At 42.5% G+C, this 27,968-nt stretch overlaps 1 protein-coding gene across 1 annotated transcript in view; it reads right to left on the bottom strand.

The window, feature by feature from the left end:
• LOC136620081 (calpain-8-like) overlaps nucleotides 1-26,303 on the bottom strand; it is a 47,018-nt gene extending 20,715 nt beyond the window's left edge. The window contains exons 1-8 of the mRNA XM_066594809.1: nucleotides 26,067-26,303; nucleotides 23,543-23,612; nucleotides 21,580-21,698; nucleotides 18,380-18,513; nucleotides 17,744-17,912; nucleotides 8,127-8,210; nucleotides 1,654-1,739; nucleotides 772-846 (exon numbers count right to left, since the gene is read on the bottom strand). Coding sequence (XP_066450906.1) covers nucleotides 772-846; nucleotides 1,654-1,739; nucleotides 8,127-8,210; nucleotides 17,744-17,912; nucleotides 18,380-18,513; nucleotides 21,580-21,698; nucleotides 23,543-23,612; nucleotides 26,067-26,303 — 974 coding nt within the window. The remainder of the gene's footprint in view (nucleotides 1-771; nucleotides 847-1,653; nucleotides 1,740-8,126; nucleotides 8,211-17,743; nucleotides 17,913-18,379; nucleotides 18,514-21,579; nucleotides 21,699-23,542; nucleotides 23,613-26,066) is intronic.
• Nucleotides 26,304-27,968: the final 1,665 nt, after the last annotated feature.

Genomic DNA, 27,968 nt, shown 5'->3' on the forward strand with positions numbered 1-27,968 from the left:
TGAAGGGGGCGCTACTGCTGTAAGGTGATCACTAAGTAGCACTATTACTGTGAGAGGGTCACCATAACTGTGAGTGGATAGTACCGGGCACTATGGTTGTAAGGGGTCACTGTGAGAGGGTCACTGATGAGCACTATTACTGTGAGAGGATCACTAAGGGGTACTATTACTATGAAATGATCACTAAAGGGCACTATTACTGTAAGGGGTCACTACTATGTACTATTACAGTGAAGGGGTCACTGAGGGAGGGCAGTATTACTATGAGTTGACAGTAATAGCACCATTACTGTGAGAGGGTCACTGAGGGGCAGTATTACTATGAGATAATCACTAAGGGGCACTATTACTGTGAGGGATTACTGTGAGGGGATCACTAAGGGCCACTATTACTGCGAGAGGGTCATTAAGGAGCTTTATTACTGTGAGAGGGCCACTGAGGGTCACTAGTACTGTGTGAGGAACACTAAGGGGCACTGTGAGAAGGTCATTAACAGGCACTATTACTGTGAGGTGATTACTAAGGGGTACTAGTACTGTTGATTGAGGAGCACTATTACTGTAAGGGGGTCACTAAAGGGTAGTATTACTGTGCTAGGGACACTAAGGGGCACTATTACTGTGAGATGACACAAAGAACGTGGCCTCATGTAAAAGGGCATGGCCTAATGTGAAAAAAAACATTAGCTGTGCTACGTATGCCACAGAAATGGGCCCTCTTTAATTGTTTAAAGGTTGGGAGATAAGCATGCAGATGATCGGCGCTCTTACCAGAATTCTCCGTCATCGGCCTTGCGGTTCAGAGCGGCTCTTACGTTTGGATCTACATCATTCCACTCTGAGGATCTAGAATAAAGAAAAGCAGAAATCACTGGATATCTAGTATGTTCTCCTACGTATCTATCCATATTCCTGTAGACTGTGGCCGACATTGCACTATTCTACTTATAGATGCTGCCACGTGGTACTTGCTTAACAGAATCCTTTACCCCTCTGTCCACTGATATACACCTGTGTGATAGGCTGAGTCAAGTGAAGAATACTGTTTCTCCTTGTAGAGAGCACATAGTAGATGTAAGAAGACTTATACACCATGCAACGCTCTCCTGAGAAATTTAGCATGCATATGGAAGATAGTATAATGCCTCTGCAGTGCCACCTACTGGAAGGTAGCTTCCATTTCAGGCAGTGTCTGACCTTCTAAGGGTGCCTGCCCATGGGCGAGTTTGAATTGCGTTCCCCGTGACGATAATCCGGCTGTGGGGAATGCAGTGAAAGCTCTCCATAGCATCGCTATGGAGAGCGCTTCCCCCCTGTCCACAAGCGGAGAATCATTACGATTATCCGCTCGCGGCCGTCAATTCGCAGCATGCTGCGATTGGCCGCGATACTCCGTGGTCAGCCTATCTGTCAGATAGGTTGACAGCGGAGATCCGTCTGCCGGCTCCTGCTCCATACCACAACGCCCGTGGACAGGCAGCCTAAGAGGCCCTGCAATATGACTAAGAATCCTTATATCATATCGCAAGGCCTGTTAGAAGGTCGGAAAGTGACTTATAGGGAAGCTACCTTCCAGTAGGGGGCACAGCAGAGACATTGTACCATCTATTTGCATAATATGAGATATAAAGAGTATGTGAATTCCATATTTACTCATCACTCCAGGGTCCATTCCATTCATAATCTCCCCAGGGATTCCTCATTCTAACCAGCTGCACATTCTTTCCTTTGTAGGGAACCTGGAGGTGAGAAGGCAAGATAAATGTCATATATAATCATTCCCTACAATCATGGAGCTAAAGGCTATAGAAACCTTTGTGCATGAAAAATCAGTACACGCATATCTTAACCCCTTAGTGACCAAGCCTGTTTGCGCCTTAATGACCAGGCCAAATTTTGCAAATCTGACACGTGTCACTTTAACATGGAAAAACACCAGAAAGGTTTTGCATATCCAAGCGATTCTGACATTGTTTTTTCGCCACATGTTGTACTTCATTTAGGCGGAAAAAATAGACCGATAGAATTTGTGTTTATTTATTAAAAGCGCCAAAATTGGGAAAATTTTGAAAAAATCGTCATTTTTTCACATTTCCAACTGCAATATCTTAAATATGTGCAAACATCATATAGAAATTTTTGCTAAGATTTATATTTCCACCCGTTTACTTTATTTTGGGCGCACATTGGAAAACCTTTAGTTTTTTTTTAACCATTTAGGAGACGTACAAATTTAACATTACTTTTTAGCATTTTGAGAAACACTTTGTTTTCCTACACCAAGCCAAGATTGGAAAGGCTCGAGAGTGTCAAAATAATAGATACCCCCCCAAATGACCCCATTTTAAAAACTACACCCCTTAGTGTATTCACTGAGGGGTGTCATGAGTATTTTGACCCCACAGTTTTTTCTCAGGAATTAATTCAATTTAGAGGAGAAAAAGTAAAATTTCATATATTTGCAAATCTATCATTTTAAAGACATATTTTTTTCCTATAGTTTACATGAAAATGAGGATTTACACCCCAAAATGGATACCCCTGTTTCTCCCGTGTGCAGTAATATACCCATTGTGGCCCTAATATTATATCTGAGTCCACAACGGGGCCCAAAACGAAAGGAGTAGTCAGTGTCTTTCAGAACAGAAATTTTGCTTGAAGTCCTTTTAGGCCCCATAGCACACATGTAGAGTTCTTGACCGCCCAAAACCATAGAAAACCCCCACAAATGACCCCATTTTGAAAACTAGACCCCTTAAGGAATGTATCTAGGGGTGTACTGCATATTTTGACCCCACAGTTATTGAATGAATTTAAGCCAAGCAAAAGGAAAAAAATTGAATTTTTGTTTTTTTGGCAATTCTGTCATTTTAAAAACAGCTTTTTTTGTACAGCACACATATGAAGGAAGACTTGCACCCCAAAATGGATACCCCTGTTTGTGCTGTTTTCAGAAATATACCCATTGTGGCCCTAATCTTATGTCCGCATGCACAACGGGGCCCAAAATGAAAGGAGTAATCGGTGGCTTTCAGAACATAGATTTTGCTTGAAGTCCTTTTAGGCCCCATTGCCCACTTGTAGAGTTCTTGAGCGCCCAAAACCATAGAGAACCCCCACAAATGACCCCATTTTGAAAACTAGACCCCTTAACGAATTTATCTAGAGGTGTACTGTGTATTTTAACGCTACAATTTTTGAATAGATCTAAGCAAAGCAGTAAGAAAAAAATTACGATTTTCATTTTTTGGGCTATTGCGTCAATTTAAAAACAGGTTTTTTTGTACAGCACACATATAAATGACGACTTCTACCCCAAAACGGATACCCCTGTTTGTCCCGTGTTCAGAAACATACCCATTGTGGCCCTAATAGACTTACAGGACACATGGCTAGGCCTACAATAAAAGGAATACCCGTTAGATTTCAGGGTACAACTGAATAAATTCCAGGCCCCATTGCCCACTTATAGAGCCATTGAGCGTCCAAAACGATAAAGAACCCCCACAAATGACCCCATTTTGAAAACTAGACCCCTTAACAAATTCATCTAGGGGTGTACTGCGTATTTTGACCCCACAGTATTTGAATGAATCTAAGCAAAGCAGAAGGAAAAAGTTACGATTTTCAATTTTTTGGGCAATTTTTTAAATTTAAAAACAGTTTTTTTGTACAGCGTACATAGGAATGAAGACGTTTACCCCAAAATGGATACCCCTGTTTTTCCCGTGTTCAGAAACATACCCATTGTGGCCCTCATCCACTTACAGGACCCATGGCAAGGCCTATAAAGGAGGGAACACCCGCTGGATTTCAGGGCAAAACTGAATAAATCCCAGGCCCCATTGCTTATTTGAACGGAATAAAAATTGACTCCCTAAAATTTTCCCCCCCGCCCACACCCACTCCGCGCCCTTTTTGGCGTTCGCAAATCTTAGATAAAAGTAATAATGTGAACTGTGTGGTATTTCCGAAGACAGGGGTAATTACCGGTTTTATTGCCTATGGGGCAATAAAACCGGTATCCCCCCTCCTCTCATGCTTTTTGGGGGTCATTTCTTGACCTCAGTAGTGGGTATGGGGTGTAAAAAGTGGCGTTCCGTGGGTCTCCGTAAGCTTGATGAGGTGCAGCGGTCTCACATAGAAGGCGCTCAACAAGGTGCTCCTGGAACTGCAGGAAGGCGAACGTTCCCGGGGCTTCTTGTAAAATACGTATCACAGGTAGCGGTCTGAATAGCGCCAGGCTCACGCAGCCGTAGGTGGAATCTGCTTGCGGAGGCCCGCAGCGGATCCCATCTGTGAGCCCGGCTGTGACCCTGCGTACGGCCGCGTAATGTACTGCGCATAACTGCATACTCACACAGGCGGTCATGCGCAGTACCTTTTTTTTGTTTGTATTTCCCGCACCGTCGCTTAGCGATGACGCGGGTACCCGCAGCCCGTATACAACGTAGTTGCGTATGGGCTGCGGGTATATCCGCGACCATGGAGCACAATGGGCTCTATGCTGCGGATAGCCGCGGTAAAATAGAACCTGCTGCGTTCTCTTTTCTGCGAGTGGATTACACAATTCCGACCCGCTAATGTGAGCGGAATTGTGTAATCCAATGCAATTGATCTGCGTATTACCGCTAATCAAACGCATGCGGAATCTGTAATTCCTATCCGGTCATGTGAGACCGGCCAAAGGTAGATCGCTACCTTTTTATCACGTGAGCGGGGACCGCTCAACGAGGCCACCCGTCACTGCTTTAGGCTCTCGGCCACCGTTGGTCGCTGGGAGCAAGGAGATTTTAAGTTTCCTGGACTCCCCGACTCCTGCGCATGTGTCCGGTGTTTTGCCGGCGGTCGCATGTGCAGAATCCGGGTAAGTTCACGGATGAGGATTGCATCGGGGTTCAAATACGGAGGCCTCCGGTAAAAAGTTTCATCTCCTCTCACCGATCGCATCGGTGAGGGGAGATGAAACTTCAAATTTTTAAAAAAACTTTTACGTGATCGCCATTATCCATTGGATAACGGCGAACACGTGATCAGGAACCGCTCACCGCGGCCCGCCGTGAAATCTCCGGGCTCTTGGCTCAGTTTTGTAGCCAGGAGCAGGGAGATTTTCAATTATCCTGGCAATCCACAGCTTTTGCGCATGCGTCCGCCATTTTGGCGACGGGCGTGTGCGCAGAAGCTGGGGTAAGGTCCGCGGATAAATCTGGGGGCCTTATGTGCGTACTTTGATCCTCCCTCACGGATATGATCCGTGAGGGGAGATGAAACGTACACTTTTTAAACTTTTTGTAAACTTTTTAAACTTTTTGTAAACTTTTTAAACTTTTTTTTTTTTAAACTTTTTCACACTTTTTTTTTTACTATACATGATCACTGTCATCCATTGGATGACAGTGATCATGTTTCCAGTGACATCCCTCTGTTCCAGGCTACACATGGCAGCCTGGAGCAGAGAAATTTTAAATTCCCCGGGGCTCGTGCCCCCCTGTGCACGCGCCCGATGACAATCATCGGGCGCGCATGCGCAGACGGGGATTCGGGCACCCGGGACATTGGGGACGACTTAGGTGAGTATTTTCACCTCCCCTCATGGATCCGATCCATGAGGGGAGGTGAAACTAGCACTTTTTTTTTACTTTTAAAACTTTTTCGCGATCGCCGTTATCCGATGGATAGCGGCGATCGCGGGCCTGGGGACCGCTCACCGCGGTCCCCGGTAACACCTCCTGGTACCCGGCTACCTTCATGAGCCGGGAGCCAGGAGGTTTTGAATTTGCCGGGGGCTTCCGGGCTTCTGCGCATGCGCGTGACGTAATCGTCTGGCGCGCATGCGCAGAAGGCCGCCGGCGGGTCCGGGAGGACCAGATCTCCGGGGGACACCGCCGACAAGACAGGTGAGAATTTTCAGCTCCCCTGATGGTTCCGATCCATCAGAGGAGCTGAATATGTAACTTTTGGGGCACTTTTTTTTACTTTTTTGCGATCCGCACTATCCATTGGATAGCGCCGATCGCAATTCCGGGGGTGGGGGGGTCCCCGCAGCCCGGGATGACAGCTCCATGCTGTCGGCTACCTGCGGGCACCGACAGCATGGAGCTGTCACGTCCTCAGCCCACGGGGCTCTATTCTCTGCAGGACGCATGTTTTTACGTCCTCAGAGAATAAAGCCCACTTGCTGAGGACGTAAAAAGGCAATGGGCTGGTCGTTAAGGGGTTAAGTCTCTGCAAAAAAAGAAATTATACACTTATCTGCTTTTTGCTTTGAGTTTTCATTGTGATGCACAAAGAAAACATAATACTTGCTTTGCCTCAAGTCCTCCACTGAGATTTCTGGCTGGGGGCATTCCCAGCACTGACTAGCACCAGCTCACCTTTCCCTCTCCTCTCCTCTGCCATAGGCTGTGTAGCCATGCCCCCTCAATACTGCACATTGCTATCTCTCAGTTTACTATCTCCTAGTGGAGGCTACATTGGTGAGGGTGGAGGAGATAAGCACTGTGTAGTTGACTACAACACAATGCTATCCCTAGATCAAATGACAAGGTGGTGAGAGATGAGCTCCACTAAAAATGGAGCATCATTTTACAGTACTGTTGTATCTTGACGCCATGTGGTGGGTTTAGTCAAGTGTGAGGCTGTTTGACAGTCAGGTGATGCCCCCCGTGCCCGATTGGCTGCAGATGTCCTGATTGCCTGAGCGTTCAAGGAGTTCGTGCTGTTATGGAGGGTTAAGGTTAGCGGTAGTTTAACAGATAAGCTTACACTTTTATCTGTAAATGCTTCAATGTTCATGCGGGAAGCATTTACAGCAAATTATGTATGTCTAACTGCTAACCTAACCCTAACCCTCCATCCCAGCACAAAGTGCTTCCTTGCTCCTAGCAACTTAGCCGTCGGTGTCTAAACCACCCCTCCCCCGCGCCGCTGCCGGTAGGACCTCGGCGCCCATGTCTAATGTCCCCTGCAGTGTTAACCCCCTTACGCCGCGGCCGCCGCTGCTGTGGTGACCCGGGAGGCCACATGTGGCAGCCTTAGGGTGCATTCAGACGAACGTATATCGGCTCGGTTTTCACGCCGAGCCGATATACGTTGTCCTCATGTGCAGAGGGGGGAGGTTGGAAGAGCCCAGGAGCAGGAACTGAGCTCCCGCCCCCTCTCTGCCTCCTCTCCACCCCTCTGCACTATTTTCAATGGGGAGAGGCGGGGTGGGGGCGGGGCTAATTCCCCTTAGCCCCGCCCCCATCCCGCCTCCTCTCATTGAAAATAGTGCAGAGGGGTGGAGAGGAGGCAGAGAGGGGGCGGGAGCTCTGTTCCTGCTCCTGGGCTCTTCCAGCCCCCCCCCCTGCACATGAGCACAACGTATATCGGCTCGGCGTAAAAACCGAGCCGATATACGTTCGTCTGAATGCAGCCTTAGTTTGACAAGCTGCCGCCGCCAACCCGGCAGCCCACACGCCAGTACATTACTCACAGCAGCACTCTACAGAGAAGTCAGAGGAGGAGGAGACAGGAAGCCGCTGGGCCCCAGCCCGCCGATAGCATTCTCAGGAGCCCAGCAGACAAAACCATGGACGGAGGGGTGAGTTCAGCCAATCAACCCCAGAGTAGTGAGTGTAGCCAATCAGGTACTGGGGGCGTCACCTGCCTGTCAAGCAGCCTCACACTTGGCTACACCCACCACTTCCAGTGACGTCGAGGTATAGTAGTACCTAATTTACTATGGGTAGGTGGGGAAGAGGATGATGCAGATGGAGAGTGTTAGGACCAGCGGGTGTGAACCCACTGTGCCAACTTACTGGTTTGACTTTGGGCTAAACCTGACGGCGTTATCCTAATGGTTCCCCAGTATTAACCATTAAGCCTTGTACAGGGATCGGTCCTTCGCTGCGGGGAACCGAACAGGCCGCTACTCCTGAAATAGTCCCGTTGTAGTTTACAGCTAACCCACGGGGGTCAGCAACACTGAGATAGGTTGAAGCGAACAGTCATGTAGTGTTTTAGACTACTGATGCATACTTTGTATAGTAAATATCGAGTAGTCAGAGAAGTAATCCTCTGCCCGCTAGAAGAAGATTTCTGTTTCTTTTGGGTACCCCCTCGAATATGTTACGGGTTCGCTTTACCTCTTCAGCACCAGTGATGGAATATGCATGTCCTTTCACCAGATTCCGGCTTGTGGTGTCTTCAGTTTCATTAGGATTTGTTATCTGTTTGAAAGAAAATGTGAAAATTTCAAGAAAATGTTGCGACATCACAACCACATTCCTGCAGAATCCGACCGACTGCACCAGTGATGGAATATGCATGTCCTTTCATCAGCCCCTGGCTTGTGGTGTCATTTTCATCAGGATTTGTTTTCTGTTTGAAAGAAAATGTGAAAAATTTCAAGAAAAAAACTAACAAAAAGCATTGCCTGCTAATTGTACTTTTTCCACTAGGGGGAGCCAGAGTAACAATTATATCATATCTGCAATCTATAGTTTGTTCACAAGACCACTGAAGATAATGCATGTCACTTGGGGATAAACAGCAGCAAAAGCAGTTAGAAGGATATTCTGATCCCCCTTGGGCTATTTGGGTGGAAACTCAATACCAGTGAAACAAAACTTTAAAAGAGGTCTCTAACTAGAGCCTTGTGTGGCGCAGAGTGTAAGCTCTTGCCTACGACCTGAAGATTGCAAGTTTGATCTCCACATGATTTAGGTAGCCAGCTCAAGGTTGACTCAGCCTTCCATCCTTCTGAGGTCAGTAAATTGAGAACCCAGCTTGGTGGGGGGTAATAATTACCTGAAAGTGCTGCGGAATAAGTTGGCGCTATACAAATACCAAGATTTATTTTTATTTTATTAACCCTTTCCAATCTACTGTCTGACATTCTGATTGAAGGCTGTACAGCTCCGATGTCGGAAGACTTCCGGCAGTGTATTCTTACTGTATATTACTGGCCGCTCTGTTGTCGGGGGCCTCTCCAGCATGTTCCATACTGCGGTACTGGTTCTAGCCAGCAGATGGCGCTATTGTATAATGGCAGAAAGAGACCCCCCCCCCCCCCCCTAGGAAACCCTGAATCCAAAATTGGATTGCAAAGGGTTAATATGTTGCAAGCACTTTTATTGGTCAATTCCCAAATCTGAGACCAGTATTCATCAGTAAGACTGTTTCCCATATCTGTCTCCCATCCAGAGACATACGTGAATTGTGCACAATAGGAAGAGTGGACCAGTCTGGAATATATTTGTGAGATAAGGCCCCTAGCATGCAGGTATTTAACCCGTTAATGCCACAGGACGTAAGTTTACGTCATGGCTGCAGGGTACTTAATGCAACAGGACGTAAATTAACGTCTTTTGATGGCGCAGGTTCAGAAGCTGACGCAAAACAATCCAATTGCAGGAATACAGCTTTTTGTGGAAAAACTTGCTTTTTATTTTCTTTTTGGTGCTTGAATAATACAGAGAACGCGTTTCGGTTATGAAACCTTGTTCACCTCTGACTAACAAATACATTGTGCAAACCTTAAAAAGGTTTAGTGAAAATAAGTGAATTAAAAACACATGTGCAATTAACCCATGGCAATCTGTTACTTCAATTACCAGAGCTCGTTCCTCCTGCAGGAACTTGCTCTGATTATTTTATATATGCATGACACATTATATGGTACATAAGAATAGCATATTCATATACATATACTGAGCGCTCCACTGAAAAGAGTAAAGTATGAAATCAGTACATCATTGTTATAGAAACAAAAGGAGAATAACCTTTCTGACAGCAACATCAAATCAAGACACAAATTATTAGTATGGAATGTTACTACCAGCGATATATAGTAATCCATAACGCTACACCATACACTTCCAGCATAATGGAATCATGCTGGAATAAATATGTGTTAGTTGATGAATAATATTTATTACACCTAATAAATGTATAAAAGGTCCGTTTTATAATTCATTCCTTTCGGGAATCTTGTATTTAAGTTTAATATCCAGAACGCTTCTCTTTTAAACACTTTATCCGGGTTGATTGTTCCTTTCTTTTTATTTACGACCTTTTCAATTCCAAAAAATGAGAAAGTATTTAAATTTCCTTTATGCTTATCACAAAAGTGTTTAACCGCACCTGAACTGTTCACATTATCCTTTTTGATGTCACGGATGTGTTCATTGATTCGGGTCTTCAACTTTCGTGTAGTGCAACCTATATAATTCAAATTACACTCTCTGCATTGAATCATATATACTACATTAATAGTGTTGCAGTTAATATAATTACAGATTTTATACTCTTTATTATTGTCGCTGTCAGAAAAAGTTTTTCTCCTATCAGTTAAATGGCAAACGGTACATCTAGAATTACCGCAGCGGAAAAAACCTTGAAATTTCATCCATTGCGGTTTTCCCTGATTGGAGGAAAAAGTACTAGGTGCTATCAGATCTCCCAAATTTTTACTTCTTTTTGCAACACATTTAATTCCCTCATTCAATATCTCATCAACAATATCATCTTGTCTTAAAACAGGCAAAAATTTGAAAAACATTTTTTTAATCTCATAAAAATTTCTGCTGTACGCTGTAGAGAAAACCATTCCCTTACTAATATTTCCTTTTTTGCTTATACATTTATCCTTAAGTAGCTCTTCCCTGCTGACTGTTTCTATTTTAGTACATGCTTCATTCAATAATGGTTGTTTGTAACCTCTCTGATACAGCCTATTTTTGATGTCCATTTTTGCTGCATTAAATGAGACATCATCAGAGCAAGACCTTTTTGCTCGTATGAGTTCCCCTACGGGAATAGCTTTAATGGTGTGTCTAGGATGACCACTATTTGCATGTAGTATGGTGTTACCCACTGTTACTTTTCTGTATAAATTGGTCACTATTCCTTTAATGCAATCACCTCTTAGGGTTAAATCCAGAAATGGTACTTCTACATCACTATGTGTTACAGTGAACTGTAAATTGACAGAATTATTGTTGATATAATTTTCAAACTGACTGATTTGTTCGTGCACCCCATTTCGTTCCAGACCCTTATTCCAGATAATTATTATGTCGTCAATGTATCTTGCATACCACACCATGCGACCAACAAAGGGATTATTGTGACTGAAAATAAAGGAATCTTCCCACCAACTCATAAAGAGATTGGCTATAACCGGAGAAAATTTAGATCCCATCGGGGCTCCAGAAATTTGCAAGAAAAATTGTTGATCAAAGGAGAAAAAATTATGCGTTAACAAAAATTCCGTAGATAACAAAATAAATTCCTTCAGCTCATTACTGTAATTACTAAAATTCTGTAAATGAAAACGTACTGCTTCTATGGCCGCATGGTGTGGTATACAAGAATACAGATCCTTGACATCACATAAGATCCAACACAAGTCATCATTCCACTTCATATTTTGCAATTTTTGTATTACATGCTTACTGTCCCTCAAAAAACCCGGGGTCCTATATACTAACGGTTGCAGGGATCGGTCCACCCACGAGCTTAGATACTCCGCTGAATATTCTGCTGTGTAAATCCCAGCTTGGTGCTTTGAAAACCCTTTTTTCTCCAACCAATATGAACTCAGAAGCAGACCAGAGACTGGCCAAATTAGCTGAACTATTTGGCTCCACAACAGGCAATGTTCCTAGAAATAGTAATGTGGAACAGCTTCTATTTGAGTTGGAGAAGGCAAAAAAGAAAGAAACTAAAATCTGGTGGGATATGAATAGTTTGGATAAATATATACAACTCAATATGATACCAAGAGGTTTAAGATTAAAAAAAGAACCTACATTTGAATATTCCACCGAATTTAAAGAAAAATGGTATGACATATTATCTGAGTGTTCCATTAAATTAATGCAATTAATAGTAAAATTTGAAGCAGAAAAATTGAAGCAACTGGAAATTGATATAAAAAGTATAGAGGAATCACTGATGAAAATGGTTGAAACGGAGGAATGGTGTCATATGGATAAAAAATAAAAAAATAATATTATAAAGATGGAAGAGAACATCATGTATATAAAGAAAAATAAATTGGAAAGAGACAGAAAGGATTATGACACAAATAATGTTTATAACTGGACCAATAAACGCATGTATAGAGGAGAATTCAGACCTATACTGAAACGTAACAACAAAGATAAAAAAAGAAAATATAACAAAGTCACATTTTCCACAACTGACACTGAAGGACACACTACAGAAAGAGATTCGTCCAGCTGTAGTATGTCAAGTCCAGAACCCGGTACATCCGGTATGAGCATGAGAAAGAAAATGCAAAAAAACGAGGCAACCATAAGCAAAAGATATCCCAGCAGGAATCGGAGGATGTGAATAAGAATGTTATTGTTCTAACACCGTTTATTGTTTCAGAACAACAAATATGTCTTTTGAACAAAGGTTTAAGTTTTTCTCCCGAAAATGACTTTTCTTTATTTGACACACTATTGGATGTAAACAGGTTTATTAGATCCTTGACTGTTAAGAGATATTTCTCCAATAAGGTCTGGAGCACAAATATGAACTCACAGGATATCTCTTCTAACTATCAATATATAAATGAATTTGAAGACTGTACCTTTAAAGAAATTTTGGCAACCAAGGATTTAACAGAGTTGGAAAAAGAAGGTGGAAGCGGATTGGATGACATAAAAAATGTGAATAAGATCAGTTTCCATGTCCCCAATCCAAGCTTTTACCCCCTGAGTGCTAGAACAAAACACATGGATGATTTTCAACTGGCCATAGAAAAAGAACTTTTTAAAATCAAAGAAACCAACGCACATAGAAAAAAGAAGAAAAATAATCTCACTGCTAGAGAAAAAATCGGTTTGAAGGAATTTATGGAGAATAAAAATTTAGTGATACGTAAATCTGATAAGGGTGGTAATATAGTTTTGCTGGACTCTGACCTCTATGCAAGCCTTGTTAAAAATATATTGAATAATACTGATATATATAAAAAAATTGATACTAATCCGCTACAAGGTTGTTCAAAGGAACTTAACAAGTTGTTGCATATGGGAAAAGAGTTTGGCATATTGGATGATAAAGCTATCTCATATTTGTCTCCCCCTAATCCAGTCATGGCTTTATTCCATGGCCTTCCTAAAATCCATAAGGGAATATTCCCGCCTCCATTGCGACCGATAGTTGCAGGGATCGGCTCACCCTGTGAGCATCTAAGCTCGTGGGTGGACCGATCCCTGCAACCGTTAGTATATAGGACCCCGGGTTTTTTGAGGGACAGTAAGCATGTAATACAAAAATTGCAAAATATGAAGTGGAATGATGACTTGTGTTGGATCTTATGTGATGTCAAGGATCTGTATTCTTGTATACCACACCATGCGGCCATAGAAGCAGTACGTTTTCATTTACAGAATTTTAGTAATTACAGTAATGAGCTGAAGGAATTTATTTTGTTATCTACGGAATTTTTGTTAACGCATAATTTTTTCTCCTTTGATCAACAATTTTTCTTGCAAATTTCTGGAGCCCCGATGGGATCTAAATTTTCTCCGGTTATAGCCAATCTCTTTATGAGTTGGTGGGAAGATTCCTTTATTTTCAGTCACAATAATCCCTTTGTTGGTCGCATGGTGTGGTATGCAAGATACATTGACGACATAATAATTATCTGGAATAAGGGTCTGGAACGAAATGGGGTGCACGAACAAATCAGTCAGTTTGAAAATTATATCAACAATAATTCTGTCAATTTACAGTTCACTGTAACACATAGTGATGTAGAAGTACCATTTCTGGATTTAACCCTAAGAGGTGATTGCATTAAAGGAATAGTGACCAATTTATACAGAAAAGTAACAGCGGGTAACACCATACTACATGCAAATAGTGGTCATCCTAGACACACCATTAAAGCTATTCCCGTAGGGGAACTCATACGAGCAAAAAGGTCTTGCTCTGATGATGTCTCATTTAATGCAGCAAAAATGGACATCAAAAATAGGCTGTATCAGAGAGGTTACAAACAACCATTATTGAATGAAGCATGTACTAAAATAGAAACAGTCAGTAGGGAAGAGTTACTTAAGGATAAATGTATAAGCAAAAAAGGAAATATTAGTAAGGGAATGGTTTTCTCTACAGCGTACAGCAGAAATTTTTATGAGATTAAAAAAATGTTTTTCAAATTTTTGCCTGTTTTAAGACAAGATGATATTGTTGATGAGATATTGAATGAGGGAATTAAATGTGTTGCAAAAAGAAGTAAAAATTTGGGAGATCTGATAGCACCTAGTACTTTTTCCTCCAATCAGGGAAAACCGCAATGGATGAAATTTCAAGGTTTTTTCCGCTGCGGTAATTCTAGATGTACCGTATGCCATTTAACTGATAGGAGAAAAACTTTTTCTGACAGCGACAATAATAAAGAGTATAAAATCTGTAATTATATTAACTGCAACACTATTAATGTAGTATATATGATTCAATGCAGAGAGTGTAATTTGAATTATATAGGTTGCACTACACGAAAGTTGAAGACCCGAATCAATGAACACATCCGTGACATCAAAAAGGATAATGTGAACAGTTCAGGTGCGGTTAAACACTTTTGTGATAAGCATAAAGGAAATTTAAATACTTTCTCATTTTTTGGAATTGAAAAGGTCGTAAATAAAAAGAAAGGAACAATCAACCCGGATAAAGTGTTTAAAAGAGAAGCGTTCTGGATATTAAATTTAAATACAAGATTCCCTAAAGGAATGAATTATAAAACGGACCTTTTATACATTTATTAGGTGTAATAAATATTATTCATCAACTAACACATATTTATTCCAGCATGATTCCATTATGCTGGAAGTGTATGGTGTAGCGTTATTGATTTCTATATATTGCTGGTAGTAACATTCCATACTAATAATTTGTGTCTTGATTTGATGTTGCTGTCAGAAAGGTTATTCTCCTTTTGTTTCTATAACAATGATGTATTGATTTCATACTTTACTCTTTTCAGCGGAGCGCTCAGTATATGAATATGCTATTCTTATATGCTATTTAATATGTCATGCATATATAAAATAATCAGAGCAAGTTCCTGCAGGAGGAACGAGCTCTGGTAATTGAAGTAACAGATTGCCATGGGTTAATTGCACATGTGTTTTTAATTCACTTATTTTCACTAAACCTTTTTAAGGTTTGCACAATGTATTTGTTAGTCAGAGGTGAACAAGGTTTCATAACCGAAACGCGTTCTCTGTATTATTCAAGCACCAAAAAGAAAATAAAAAGCAAGTTTTTCCACAAAAAGCTGTATTCCTGCAATTGGATTGTTTTGCGTCTGTCAGAGCCAGGAGTAGCTGGATGGCAACAGCTTATGAGTATACTTGCTAGCGGTACTGAGGTGTGCAGCACATGAAGACAAGGTGGGACTTTCCGCAGTGTGAGTCGGCTGTTACCCATAGCCGGCCTCCAGCTGCAACAGTGGGAAAACATATGAGCAGTGATCCATGCCGTTAACCCTCTGCATGCCGAAATCTATCTAGATTGCAGCATGTAAAGGGTTTACAGAGGGAGTGTGCTCCCTCTGTGACGTCATTGAACCCCTGCAATGTAATGGTGAAGGGACAATGGCATTCCAAGGCAACAGGACACAAGATACTGGTGATACTTGCCATTGCCTATGATCGCTATTGTAAGCGATAAGGCATTGCAGTACAGAAGTCCTGCAATGCATTATCAGAGCTGTTAGGGTTCAAGTCCCCAACAGGGATGTAAAAATTGCAAAAAATAAAATAAAATTAATGTGCATTTCCCCCTATTTGTATTAAAAAAAACAAAAAACAATTTGGCATCATTGTGTCCATAATGACCTGTAAAATAAATTGAACACACTATGTATCCTGCACGGTAAACCCCAAAAAACTGAAAATGCCTATTTAGTTTGTTTTGCCTCCCAAAAAATGCAATTAAAGCAGACAAAATTCAAGCCCTCCCAAAACTCTGACCATGGAGAAATAAAGGAGTTATGGGACCTTGAATGTAACTATGAAAAATAATAATTTCCAAAAAAATGGGTTTTATTGTACAGAAGTGGAAAAATCTAAAAAGTCTAATTATTTTAGTATCGTAATTGTACCGACCTGCAGAGAAAATGTATCACGCCATTTAGGCTGCGCGATTAACGCTGTAAAAGAACTATATATAACAATGGCAGAATTGATGCGTTTTCTCTCCCTACTCTCAAGAAAAACATTAAGAAAAGTTTTACAATAAATTATTAGATGCACCCAAAAATGGTACCAATAAAAACTACAATTTGTAATGCAGAAAAACAAGTCCTCATACGGCCGTGCCGACGGAAAAATAGAAATGGCTTATGGCTTTTGAAAAGTGGAGATGGAAATCCCCCCAAAATCATTGCAGTTTCATTGTAAAAATAGACCAGGTCGTTAACGGGTTAAGGTAGAAAGTCTCAAAGGGCGTTAGAGTCAGTGGGGAATTCTTATTCTTAGGCCGCTCTCACACAGGCGTTAGCAAAACCGCGTTCGATGATGAAGTGCTAAAACGCACGAAAATAAAGGTGACATCCTCAGACGTCTTCAGGCAAGATGGCGCCCGCCTGTCTCCTCATCCACGTGCCGTCTGGAAGCAGGACCCGTCCTGTTAAGTCCTCTCAGTGCCGGTGAGTCCCCAGCGAAGGCAAAGAGGCCCTCACCAACCGGGTTGTACTCACCCAGTAACTTGGGGGAAGCACAGGCTGCACTGGCAGCGGACACGCTCTGGGGTCCCAGTTCTGATGTTCGGGATTCAGAGGCTCGCCTCTGATCAACCGCAGTATGGTTCCGAGGAGAGTGGACGCCATGTAATTACAGAGGGAAAGACTAAACTACCTGTGGCAAAACATTTTTGTGGTCAGGGACACAGCATAGAGCAGATGAGAGTTATCATACTGAAGGGCAATTTCAAGTCGCAGCATCACAGAAGAATTTGGGAGTACAAATGTATGGTCATGTTTGTCACCCTTAAGAATGGATTGAACCTCAGCCTGGGATTCTTGCATAAATGGAAAATATGAAAATAAGGAGGTCAAGAGGGATGTCCTCCTCCAAATATATATTTTTTTCATTTTGCTTTAAAACTTCACAAAAATTCAGAACTTGACTTGTAATAATGTTGCCATCCACTAGGTGGTGCTGCATCTCCTTCCATGTGCAGGTTAAAGGAGAGATAAGACACATCATAAAACTGTCCTGTGTTCAGTGGACTGATTTACGCTGTATGTCTCCACTCTCTTTGTTTGTTGTTTTAGGTTTTGAGTGCAAAACAGTCACAAATTTCTATATGTGAACATTTATTTAGATCAAGAGGAGTGTGTTCCCCTCCCCTCTGCATCTGTATGTTATAATTATGTGCCATCCAAACTAGTTTCATTCAATAGCCTGACAAAGGGGGCGAGATATCCCCGAAAGCTTGCTTGCTGTAACATCATGCATTTTTATTAGCCATTAACAGGGAATCATATCTACAAGATTATGTGGTTTCTCGCTCTAAGAACAATCACACATTGCTCTACTGGCTAACACGGTACAAAACCATTTTTTTTTTCTTTTTAAGCCTGGTACTGTTACTGAGCTTGTGATTGGCACTGTATATGGGCTGCCTATGCTGCACTTGTAGTTGGGAGTTGTTTTGCAGTATACTTTGGGGAGATCTATATATTAAGGATGTCTTCCATTATACTGTATATTATATAATTCCTTCTTACATTAATTGAGCATCCGAGCAAGGACTCTGCCTTCGTAGCTTTCAGCATAATCTGGTACAGATCATCCGGTGCTTTCTTCAGGTCATAAATCTCGGAGATTCCTCCAGTGAAGTCTTCCATAGCCTCATTAAGGGTTCCTCCTGTCAGAACTTCATAGGATCCATTCAGTCTGCCAGCACAACACATGGACAGGGTTAATGAAGGAGCAATATTTTGTTCTTTAACTCTCATGCTGTGATTTATCTACATTGTGCCCTACATTCAATTCTCCACTAGATAGAGCCATTGAGTTAAATTATGAATTACTGGTTGCCTGCAGCCACCACTAGGGGGAGCTGACTGCATATGGAAATACACAGAACTCACCAGTACATCCATATTCATTGTATTCCCCCTAGTGGTGGTCACCACTTCATGTAACTCTGTGGTTGGTCATTTGGATCTCTCTAAAAAAATGGAGCTCTGACCTTCATAAAGACACATAAGATTAATCAGAACTGAATCTTGGACCTAACTAACACAGTGTTCACATCTGACGTGTTATAGTAGCTGTACAGCGATGTGTATATATAGGGGGTATGTCTACTCATCAAATACATGTCCTGCACCCACACTGGTTGGAGGTTGTGGACTTACTTGGCATAGGCCTTCTCCAGCAGAGGACTCCAGACCTCATTCTCCATGTCTGAATAGACAAACTGCAGACTGCCCTCTTTTGTGGGTAACAGATCATCCACGACAACCTCCACCCACTCACCATATTGCCAGAACTAGAATATGGAAGGACATTGCAGTAAAATGAACAGAATCCTAAATCTTCATCTATGTGAGTAATGATGCTCAGACTTTGCTTTATTTATGTGCATCCTGATGAATCCACCTCCCCTGGCATAGGTCCAGATAAATTACATCCTACGATACTAAAGGAAGCAGCGGAGGTAATTGCTGAACCACTCGCCATAATCTTTGAAACTTCCTGGAGAACAGAAGTCCCAGAAGTTTGGAAAAGGACAAATGTTGTTCCTATCTTCGAAAAAGGGAAGGAGGTGGATCCAGGAAGCTACAGGCCTGTGAGCCTGATTTCTATACCGGCAAAGTTTCTCATACCATACTTATTGAAAAAATGACCAAATATGGTATTGATAAGGCAACTGCTTGGTGGATTCACAACTGGCTGAGTGATCGTACTCAGAGTGGTAAGAAATGGCTGCACATCCAATTAGAAGAGTATGTCAAGTGGGAAGCCACAAGGACTGTCCTAGGCCCAATGTTGTTCAACATTTTTCTAAATGATCTGGAGCAGGAAATTGAGGGGAAACTGATCAAATTTACCGATGACACAAGGCTAGGAGGGATAGCTAACAGATAGAGAGAGTATTCAAAAAGATCTAGAAAAGCTTGAACAGTGGGCAGCGACTAACAGAATGGTATTTGACAAGGAGAAATTCAAAGTCCTACATCTGGGCAAGAAAAATGAAAAAAGCACATACAGAATGGGAAGGGCTAAGCAGCAGCACATGTGAAAAAGACTTGGGTATACTAATAGATCATAGACCGAACATGAGTCAACAATGTGATTCAGCAGCCAAAAAGGCAAACACAATTTTGGGATGTATTAAGAGAAACATAGAGTCTGGATCACGTGAGGTCATTATCCCCCTCTACTCCCCCTCTACTCTTCCTTAGTTAGACCTCATCTGAAATACTGTGTCCAGTTCCTGGACGCCCCAATTTAAAAAAAGACAGACAAACTAGCGCAAGAGTTACCAAGATGGTGAGCGGTCTGCAAATCATGTCCTATGAGAAACGGTTAATGAGAATCTCGTAGCTCCGCCCCATCACGTGTGCCGATTCCAGCCTCCTGATGGGCTGGAATCGGCACACATGACAGGGCGGAGCTACGCGATGATGCGTAGAAGGGGGCGGAGCCAGAACGCCGCTCGTGCCGGACCGAACAGAAGGCAGAAGACCCTTCTGTGCAAGCGCGTCTAATCAGGAGATTAGACGCTGAAATTAGACTGAGCCATGGAGACGGGGACGCCAGCGCAGGGAAGGTAAGTGAATAACTTCTGTGTGGCTCATATTTAATGCACGATGTATATTACAAAGTGCATTAATATGGCCATACAGAAGTGCTTAACCCCACTTGCTTTCGCGAGACAACCCCTTTAAAGGATCTGGGAATGTTTAGCTTGCAAAAAAGAAGGCTGAGAGGAGACTTAATAGCTGTCTACAAATATCTGAAGGACTGTCACACTGCAGAAGGATCAGCCCTATTCTCATCTGTACAAGGAAAGACTAGAAGAAATGGGAGGAAACTGAAATGGAGGAGACACGGATTAGATATTAGATAGTGAGGGGGATCAATGAGTAGAACAGCTTAGCACGGGAGGTGGGGAGTTCTCCTTCAATGGAAGTGTTCAAACAAAGGCTGGACAAATATTTGTCTGGGATGATTTAGTGAATCCTGCACTGAGCAGGGGGTTGGACCTGATGACCATGGAGATCCCTTCCAACCATTCTATGATTCTATGTCTTATACTCCATTCAACTTCACTGCTGCATTTAAGACTCTGCTAGTCTGAGGGGAGATTTCTGGCTGCAGGATACCACAGATTTGTGCAACCCCACCCCCCAACCCCCGGTCTGCTCATACACACTACTTGTATTATGTGCTGCTGCTATTCCTTCACACAGCTTGCGATATGTTCAAGTTCATCTTGATGACTCCTCCTCCCTTGGCAACGGTCTCAGCCCAGGTCTCAGAACATCAGAGGGGAGGAGGATTCATCAAGATGCACATGACGATGCCGCACGCTGCACCGTGGAAGTTTAGCAGTGCATAAAACAAGTAACTCTGGTTTCCTGCACACGAGCGGATTTGCATTGCAAAATCCGGAGAGGGATTCCGCCACTGGATTCTGCAGCAAATCCAGCACATAGCATGCTATGAGAATCCGCGATTTTCTGCCCACGAGTGGAAATCGATTGCAGATTTTTGCTTGCGAGTGAGAAATCGCAGTGAGCACTGCAGAAGTATCGAAGGACACGCGTCATCGCAGAGCGCCAGCGGCTACTACGCATGTGCAACGGAGTGCTGGCCAGCACATCCGCCGCGCTGAACAGAAGACACCGGACAGGTACGCAGGGGTCACCGGCCAGGCACCAAGACAAACTCTACTGTGGGAATCTCGCATGTGGGGCCTGAGCCGCCCGTGTGCAGGAGGCCTTAAAGAGAAGTTGTTGTGGTAGTGAGTTCCTGATGTGGTTCCACTCATCTTAGGTAGCGAAGATGGCGGTCCAAGGGTGACTAAACCTCCAAGTTCTTGCAGCATGCAAAGAAGCAATATAGCCTAATGTGGCCACAAAGTGGGCACCATTACCCAGTGGATATACGAAGAGGCCCTAGTACCTAATAAGGGCACTATTAGCTCATTGGTACAAAGGGCACTATTACCTTATGGGCACAAAACAGCACTATGACCTTATAGGGGCACAAAAGAGGCACTGATATGTATGGGAACGCAAAGTAGGCACTATTACATTGCAGGGCACAAAGAGGACACTATATCTATGGAGGCAAAAAGGCGGCACTAGCAACTATTACCCTATGAGGCACACAAAGGGGACACTGTTACCCTGTGGGTTAGTTTAACTTTGTGACAGTAAGGGGAATTATTACCTTGTGAGGGGCACTTTAACTGTGGGGCACTGAAGGATCATTCTTTTACTGTTTAGGAGGTGTGGTCTTTGGAAAGGGGTGTGCTCTACAAATTTAAAAAAATTCCTCTCTCTAATGCTACTGTATTAGCGGGGCCCAAACACGATCCTGTTACCTTGAAGTGGAAGATTCCGGCGTAGTCTTTTTCAAAACTCTGCTTCTCTGGAACAACACGAGCCAAGAGGTCCGGTTTCATAGTGAGAGACGCAAAAGCAGCCAAAAACCAGCAGTTCCCTGTATGGAGAGGACATTAGATTCACTGTCTGACTTGCAGCTACATCACAATGCCAGGCAGCTGCACAAAGCCGCAAACCCTTTTGAAAGAACATTCCATTCTAGTTTCCACTCCATAAACTAAAGGATTGTGGCCCTATTAAAATGTAAAAAGTAATAGGTGGTGAATTCACATGCCATACTCCTTAGGCCGCTTTCACACGACCGCGAAAATGGTGTGTCCAGTCTCACCTACCTGACTCTATTCATTGATATGAATGAGCTGTACTGTATCTCCACATGTTTGCCTCTTTAGTTTGTCCCTTCGGGTGGTAAAGCTCCTCTCCTTCCTCCTGCTAGGGAGTTTCCTGTCTGTAGTCCACGTGTTAAGTCTCTACTCCGTGCTTTGGCTCATCATCATTCTTTTTACCTACTGCTGAACGTCCATTCTACAAGATTTCTACATGAATAAACCCTGGAATCTTTTCACATGGCTCCGCGGTCGAGTTGATACTTTCTGACAAAATATACCTGGTGTGAGTACTGGTACATAACAACAAGAGCAGTTTCCTCAGCCAATACGCTTGCAGCCATGTTATTGAGTCAGAATAGTGTGTTGCAAGACGAACAAATCTCGCATGGGGTCATATACATGAGCAATTTTTTCCAGCATCGCGGAAAAAAATTGCAGCATGTCCTATCTTTGGCCACTCTCTCAGAACGCATCGCCCAATGTTTTCAATTGGGCCATAAAACACATCACATGGTGGGAGATGCAAGATTTTCCATTGAAAACAACAGGAAACACCTGCCGATCCTAAAACGCGGCTGTAAGCCCGTGCAAAAAAGCACGCTGGCGAGCGCGATATTGGCGAGGCTTCAAGGCCCGTGTGTAGGAAGCCTAGGTATTAATTTTCTAGCACAGTCTATACGTCCCTGTGTCATTGATCATCAGGTATTACCCAGCAGCTAATTTCCTAAATATACACCTTTATGAACCCTTCATTATAGACAACACCCGGCGGCAACAGCTCCAATCAGGCGCGCAGCTGTTTGGGGCTGTTAACACTTTAAATGCCACTGTCAATTCTGACAGCGGCATTTAAATCCCCTGAAAGATGCTCATGGTCCCGTATGGCCCCCCGCCATGAGATCACAGGGAGCTGTGTGGGTGTCATGGCAGCCGGGGGCCTTCTGAAAGGCCCCAGGGCTGACTTGGCAGACTGCCTATCAAACCATTCCTGTGGGGTGGCTTGATAAAAGGTCTTTCAGATTGCAGTATGATGTAATGTTTTAGCATTACATCATATTATAGGAGCAATCAAAGTATCACAAGTTGTTGTCCCCTCTGGGGACTAAAAAGAAAAGTAAACATAAGAACAATAAAGTTTTACTAATTATAGAAAAAAAGTACTAAAAGTAAAAAGAAAAACTTTTGCCATATTTGTGATAAGAGAATCTAAATAATAAAACAAAAATTCATATTTTTTAAGTCATCAGAAAAAAAAATAACGCCAGTAGTGCACTTTTTTGGTCACCCTGTCTCCAAGAAAAACTGCAAAAAAAGCGATGAAAAAGCCCTATGTATTCCAAAATGATACCACACAAACTACAGGGCTTCCCACAAAAAATGAGCCCTCGCACAAGTATATCAATGGAAAAATAAAAAAGTTATTGCTCAGTAGTGGATAAGAAGTCAGTTCCGAGGCGGTGGAGCCTGCGTCAGGGATTCTCTCTTTGGTCATCTTTGTATCTCCATCCTCCGCCCCCTAGGGGCATAAAGTTTTGCCAAAAATGCTCTTACACTTGATTTACAATGATTTCAACAATATCTACAACATCAGACCCGCGATCTTCTCACTCACCCAGTTTCCCTTGGCGGATGTCTGCATGTGTTGCTCCATCGATAATGAATTGCGGTTCATGATAGATTTCCTAGGAAATGATGAAGTAAATGGCCAGTTATTATAAAGAGGTAACAACCACTGCACAAAATATAGTAGAAAACCCCGTAGCTACGGGATCTGGGGAGCAAATATCTAACGTCTATGGGCAGCCGAAATGGGAGGTAGCAAAGATCACTACTTCCTTACTGCAAACATCGTTCATATCAATGTGCTATATAGGAGTTATACTGGATGATCTATAGGGTTGCTGTGTATAGTCTATAGGGTGTCCCTTCAGCTCCTTTACCACTAAGTCAATTTTCCACTGTTGACCCGCCGTTGGCTGCATAACTTTGGGATGCTGGACATTGGCAGTTTAGTCTCAGGCTATATATAAGGGGAATGTCTACGGAACCCTCCTGAGGTGGTATGTCATGACAGCGCACCTACCCACACTCAGCACTGTAGCACATCTGCATGCAAAATCTGCAGCATTTACAATGCGTTGACATACGTTGCAGTTTTAAGATCCACAGCATGCCAGTTGTTTAATGCAGATGTGTGCAGATTTACCCGTATGTAATGCAGATCCCGCATTCTGTGTAGACTGCAATAACCCCGTTAGCGTGCATTAACACGTGGCGGAAAGCAGAAAATTCAGCAGCATTTCCTTTTTAGAAACTCAATGAAAATCCGCCATGCTTTCCACCATGTGAACATACCCTCAGCTCTTTTTAGTTTCCACATCAAGAAGTGTCATGTCACTTTTTGACACTGAAAATTGCAGAGACCTGATTTTCTGTGTCAGAGTTCTGTCCATTGACTGGGAAAATTCAGATTGCAGATCCATATCTGTGCCAAAAACCACAGCAAAAAGCCGCTGATTTTGACACGGTTTTTGAGGCAGAATTCACTGTGGAAATTTCCATGGATTTTCAAAATCTTGTCCACATGATGGGGCCATTACGGTAGTTTGGAATACGCCAAGCCCTTGTCATGGCCAGCGACTGGTAGAATAGCCATGTCATGTTGCGTCTTGCGGTAGTAATGTAGGTGCTAGGTGATAACACGTTACATAGAGTGGGAGCGCGTTCACTGAAGCCCAGGACATGGTTTGGCTGGTGAGACCCCTGGACTGTTATATTGATAGGTGACACTATGCAGGCATCACCCTTAATAGTTGTCGTCCAGGGATTGCTATCTTCTCTGTTGGCAGCACTTAACTCATCCTGAACTACTTCTCCTAAAACCTGACAGACTAAATTCTTTTATTTCCACACCATCAATCTCTTCCTGTGCCGCCGGACTCATCAAATAGCAGTTAGCTGTCTAGAGATCTTAGGATTTTTGGTCACAGGGGAAGCACGCCATTTACATTGTCGTCTTTAGTGGTTACTATTAGTTTTTTAGATTCTAAAGGCTTTCTCCCACCGTAGACATATACAGTCAATCCAAGGGATAGGTGGGCATCAAGAGAGCAGAGTTCCCCCAGCACGCCCAATTCACCCAGGAGTCAATATATATTTTTAGACAGCTTCCATAGGAGTGTGGTGCTGGGCTACTTTTTCGTGGCCCATACTATAGATGCTATGGTGATGTGAGGCATAATGTGTAGTTGTACATAATCTAATATATATATATATATACACATCAACAATTTACACACATGAGTTCCGTCTGATTGCGATACGGAAAAAACTCACAAAAAATAACCCATTCATCTCAATAAGTTAATTTACATGAGCAATTTTTCAATTGCACCGATAGTGCAAGATCGAAAAATCATGGCATGTTCTATTTTTATAGTTTCATTCCCCATTTACCATTTTCTTACTATTGGAACATCAGATTTCCAGTCAGTGGCCCCAATAGTAATACCGCCCCTCTCAGTGGCCCAAGTATTAATACTGCCCTCTCTCAGTGGCCCCAGTGGTCATAATATGTCCCTTTAGTGGCTTAAATAGTAGTAGTGCACCCCTTTAGTGGCCCTAATGGTAATAGTTCCCCCAATAGTAGCCCCAATAAAAATTGTTTACCCCCAATATTGGCCACAACAGTAATGGTGCACCCCCTTAGTGGCCCCAAAAGTCATACTGTTCCAGTAGTGGCCCCAATAGTAATAGTGCACCCCCTTAGTGGCCTTAAAAGTGCAACCAATAGTGAAGCCAAAGGTAATAGTGGCCCCAAAAATAATAGTGCATCCCCAATAGTGGCCACAATAGTGGCCATTGATATGGCCGGTAAAAAAAAAAAAACGGCATCGGCCTAGGAACTTACTTACTAGTCGGGTGACAGCACTAGGTCTACACTGTACAATAAACTTCATGCCTCACATCATCTGCATTCACTCAAGCAGTGTGAAGCTAACTCTCTCAATCAAATATACAAGCCAACATCCTAAAATGTACTCTTCTTCATCACACTGAATACTTTTCCTGAGCATGGATATTTGTATATATAGATTGCAGTCGCCAATATACATAATTAGTGCACTGTTTCTCACCGAGGGTCTCTTCCACTCAATTCCTTCAAATTGATCAGAGTTTGGTCCTAAGTCCTTGTAGCCCAGGGCAGAGTCACCTGCAGGAAACTTGTCATCTCTGAAGAGCGTCTTGGATGCCAGGCACTTTGCCCGCAGTTCTTCGTAGTCCTGATCTAAAAACTTCACTGGGTTCTTGTTAGTACCAAGACCCTCAGCTACAGCCCTGTCTTTGGCAACTTTAGCTGCAACCGCTGCCATGATACAAGCACTGAGTGTCAGTTTTAGTGAATGTGACTGCTGATGAACCGGCAGCCGAAGGTATAAATAAGGGATCGGGCGGGACGGCTCTGTAGTACTAGGTGGAGACAGCAAATCTGGGAGCTTAATTACAGCAAACCTGGGAGCTTAATTACAATAGTGTAAATATGTACACAAGACAGTCAGGTTGGAAAGAAAGTTACTATCACATATGACATAATATAATGTAGTTAACTGTTTAGACTCCACACTACCTGAAAATAAATGCAATTAGCCCATAGGATTATAAATGGTAGCATAGTTCAGGTCTTATGGGGGTATGGTTATGGCGGCATCATCAATTAGTCCCTAGCAACTACCCATTCTGGTTTGCCCAAGGAGGCAAGCTGATGACGTCATCGCCAGCTTGTCTAGTCTGCTAAAACTGCATGAGACTCATTGAGAATTGTCCAGTTCTTGTGCATTAGTCGTTCCTATGTGAAACATGATCAGTCTTTAAATGGCACGATAAGTGACCGAGACGGCGCTGGTTTTTATGCCGGCTGAAACCAAACGACAAGCGAGAACCCCACGATTCTTGCTCGTCGTTCAGTTGTTGCCTGCATTTAAATTTATTGTTCAGTTTCGCTTGTATGAACGATTTTCTGAAGAATAATCTAAACTGATTATTATGCATACAAAAAAACAAAAGTCAGCACGAACAAAACATTAAATGTCAGTGTGTGCCATGTAAGCCATGGCTGCAATAACTACAGTATCAGAAACACACACCTCAACACTCATACATAGTAAATATCTGAATAAAATTGAACAACTCTTGTCCATACCAACCACATAACAATACAAGATTCTTAGCACATGTTTTGATCAAAGTATGTGGGCCCATCTGCCACATCCAGGCGAATCTTATTGGAGTTTGAGCCCATATACTTTGATCAAAATATATGCTAAGAACATTTTATGCACTTAATATAAAGAACAAGTTGTGTCATTTTATTCAGATTATTAAATATGAGTATATAAGAATACTTGTATTTATGAATGCTGAGGCGTGTGTTTTTACTACTATGATACAACTAATATCCCTAGAAAGAATCCTCCTTCACAGGGTAAAGCAGAGAGCAGCAATTGAGTTGGAGGCTCACACAAATGCACAGGATGTATTACATACAAATACTATGGCTCATGCTTTGGTTTGCCAACCATATTGGCTGGTTGCAGTTTTTGCATATTTTTGTACTTTTTTTGGTTGTGATGCACGGAACCTCTTACTTTCAATAAGTGTACAATAGCTTTGCACACAATAAATCATTATACACATAGAATTGACATCAATGTTAATATTCTCGACCTTGTTCAAGACGTATTACCTTCCTAGAGGTTGTCGATAACCAAAAGTAGATTTCAAGTTAAAGAAAGCTCACGTCAGGTGATGTATCATATATCTGTTCAAATGCTACTTTTTATAATGTTTGCACTCTCACAGTTATGATGAACATAGAGATGGCAAATTGATTATTGTCCATTAATCAATCACATTACTTGTGTTAATGGCTAATAAAAGACAAGTAGCTTTTCGCCAAAATTTTGATCTTTTCTGGTGGTAGTTGACCGCAACCTAAAATTATGATACAATTATGGACAATTAATGACTAAATGGATCTA

The sequence above is a fragment of the Eleutherodactylus coqui genome, chromosome 3, assembly GCF_035609145.1.
Source record: "Eleutherodactylus coqui strain aEleCoq1 chromosome 3, aEleCoq1.hap1, whole genome shotgun sequence".
NCBI classification, from domain to species: domain Eukaryota; kingdom Metazoa; phylum Chordata; class Amphibia; order Anura; family Eleutherodactylidae; genus Eleutherodactylus; species Eleutherodactylus coqui.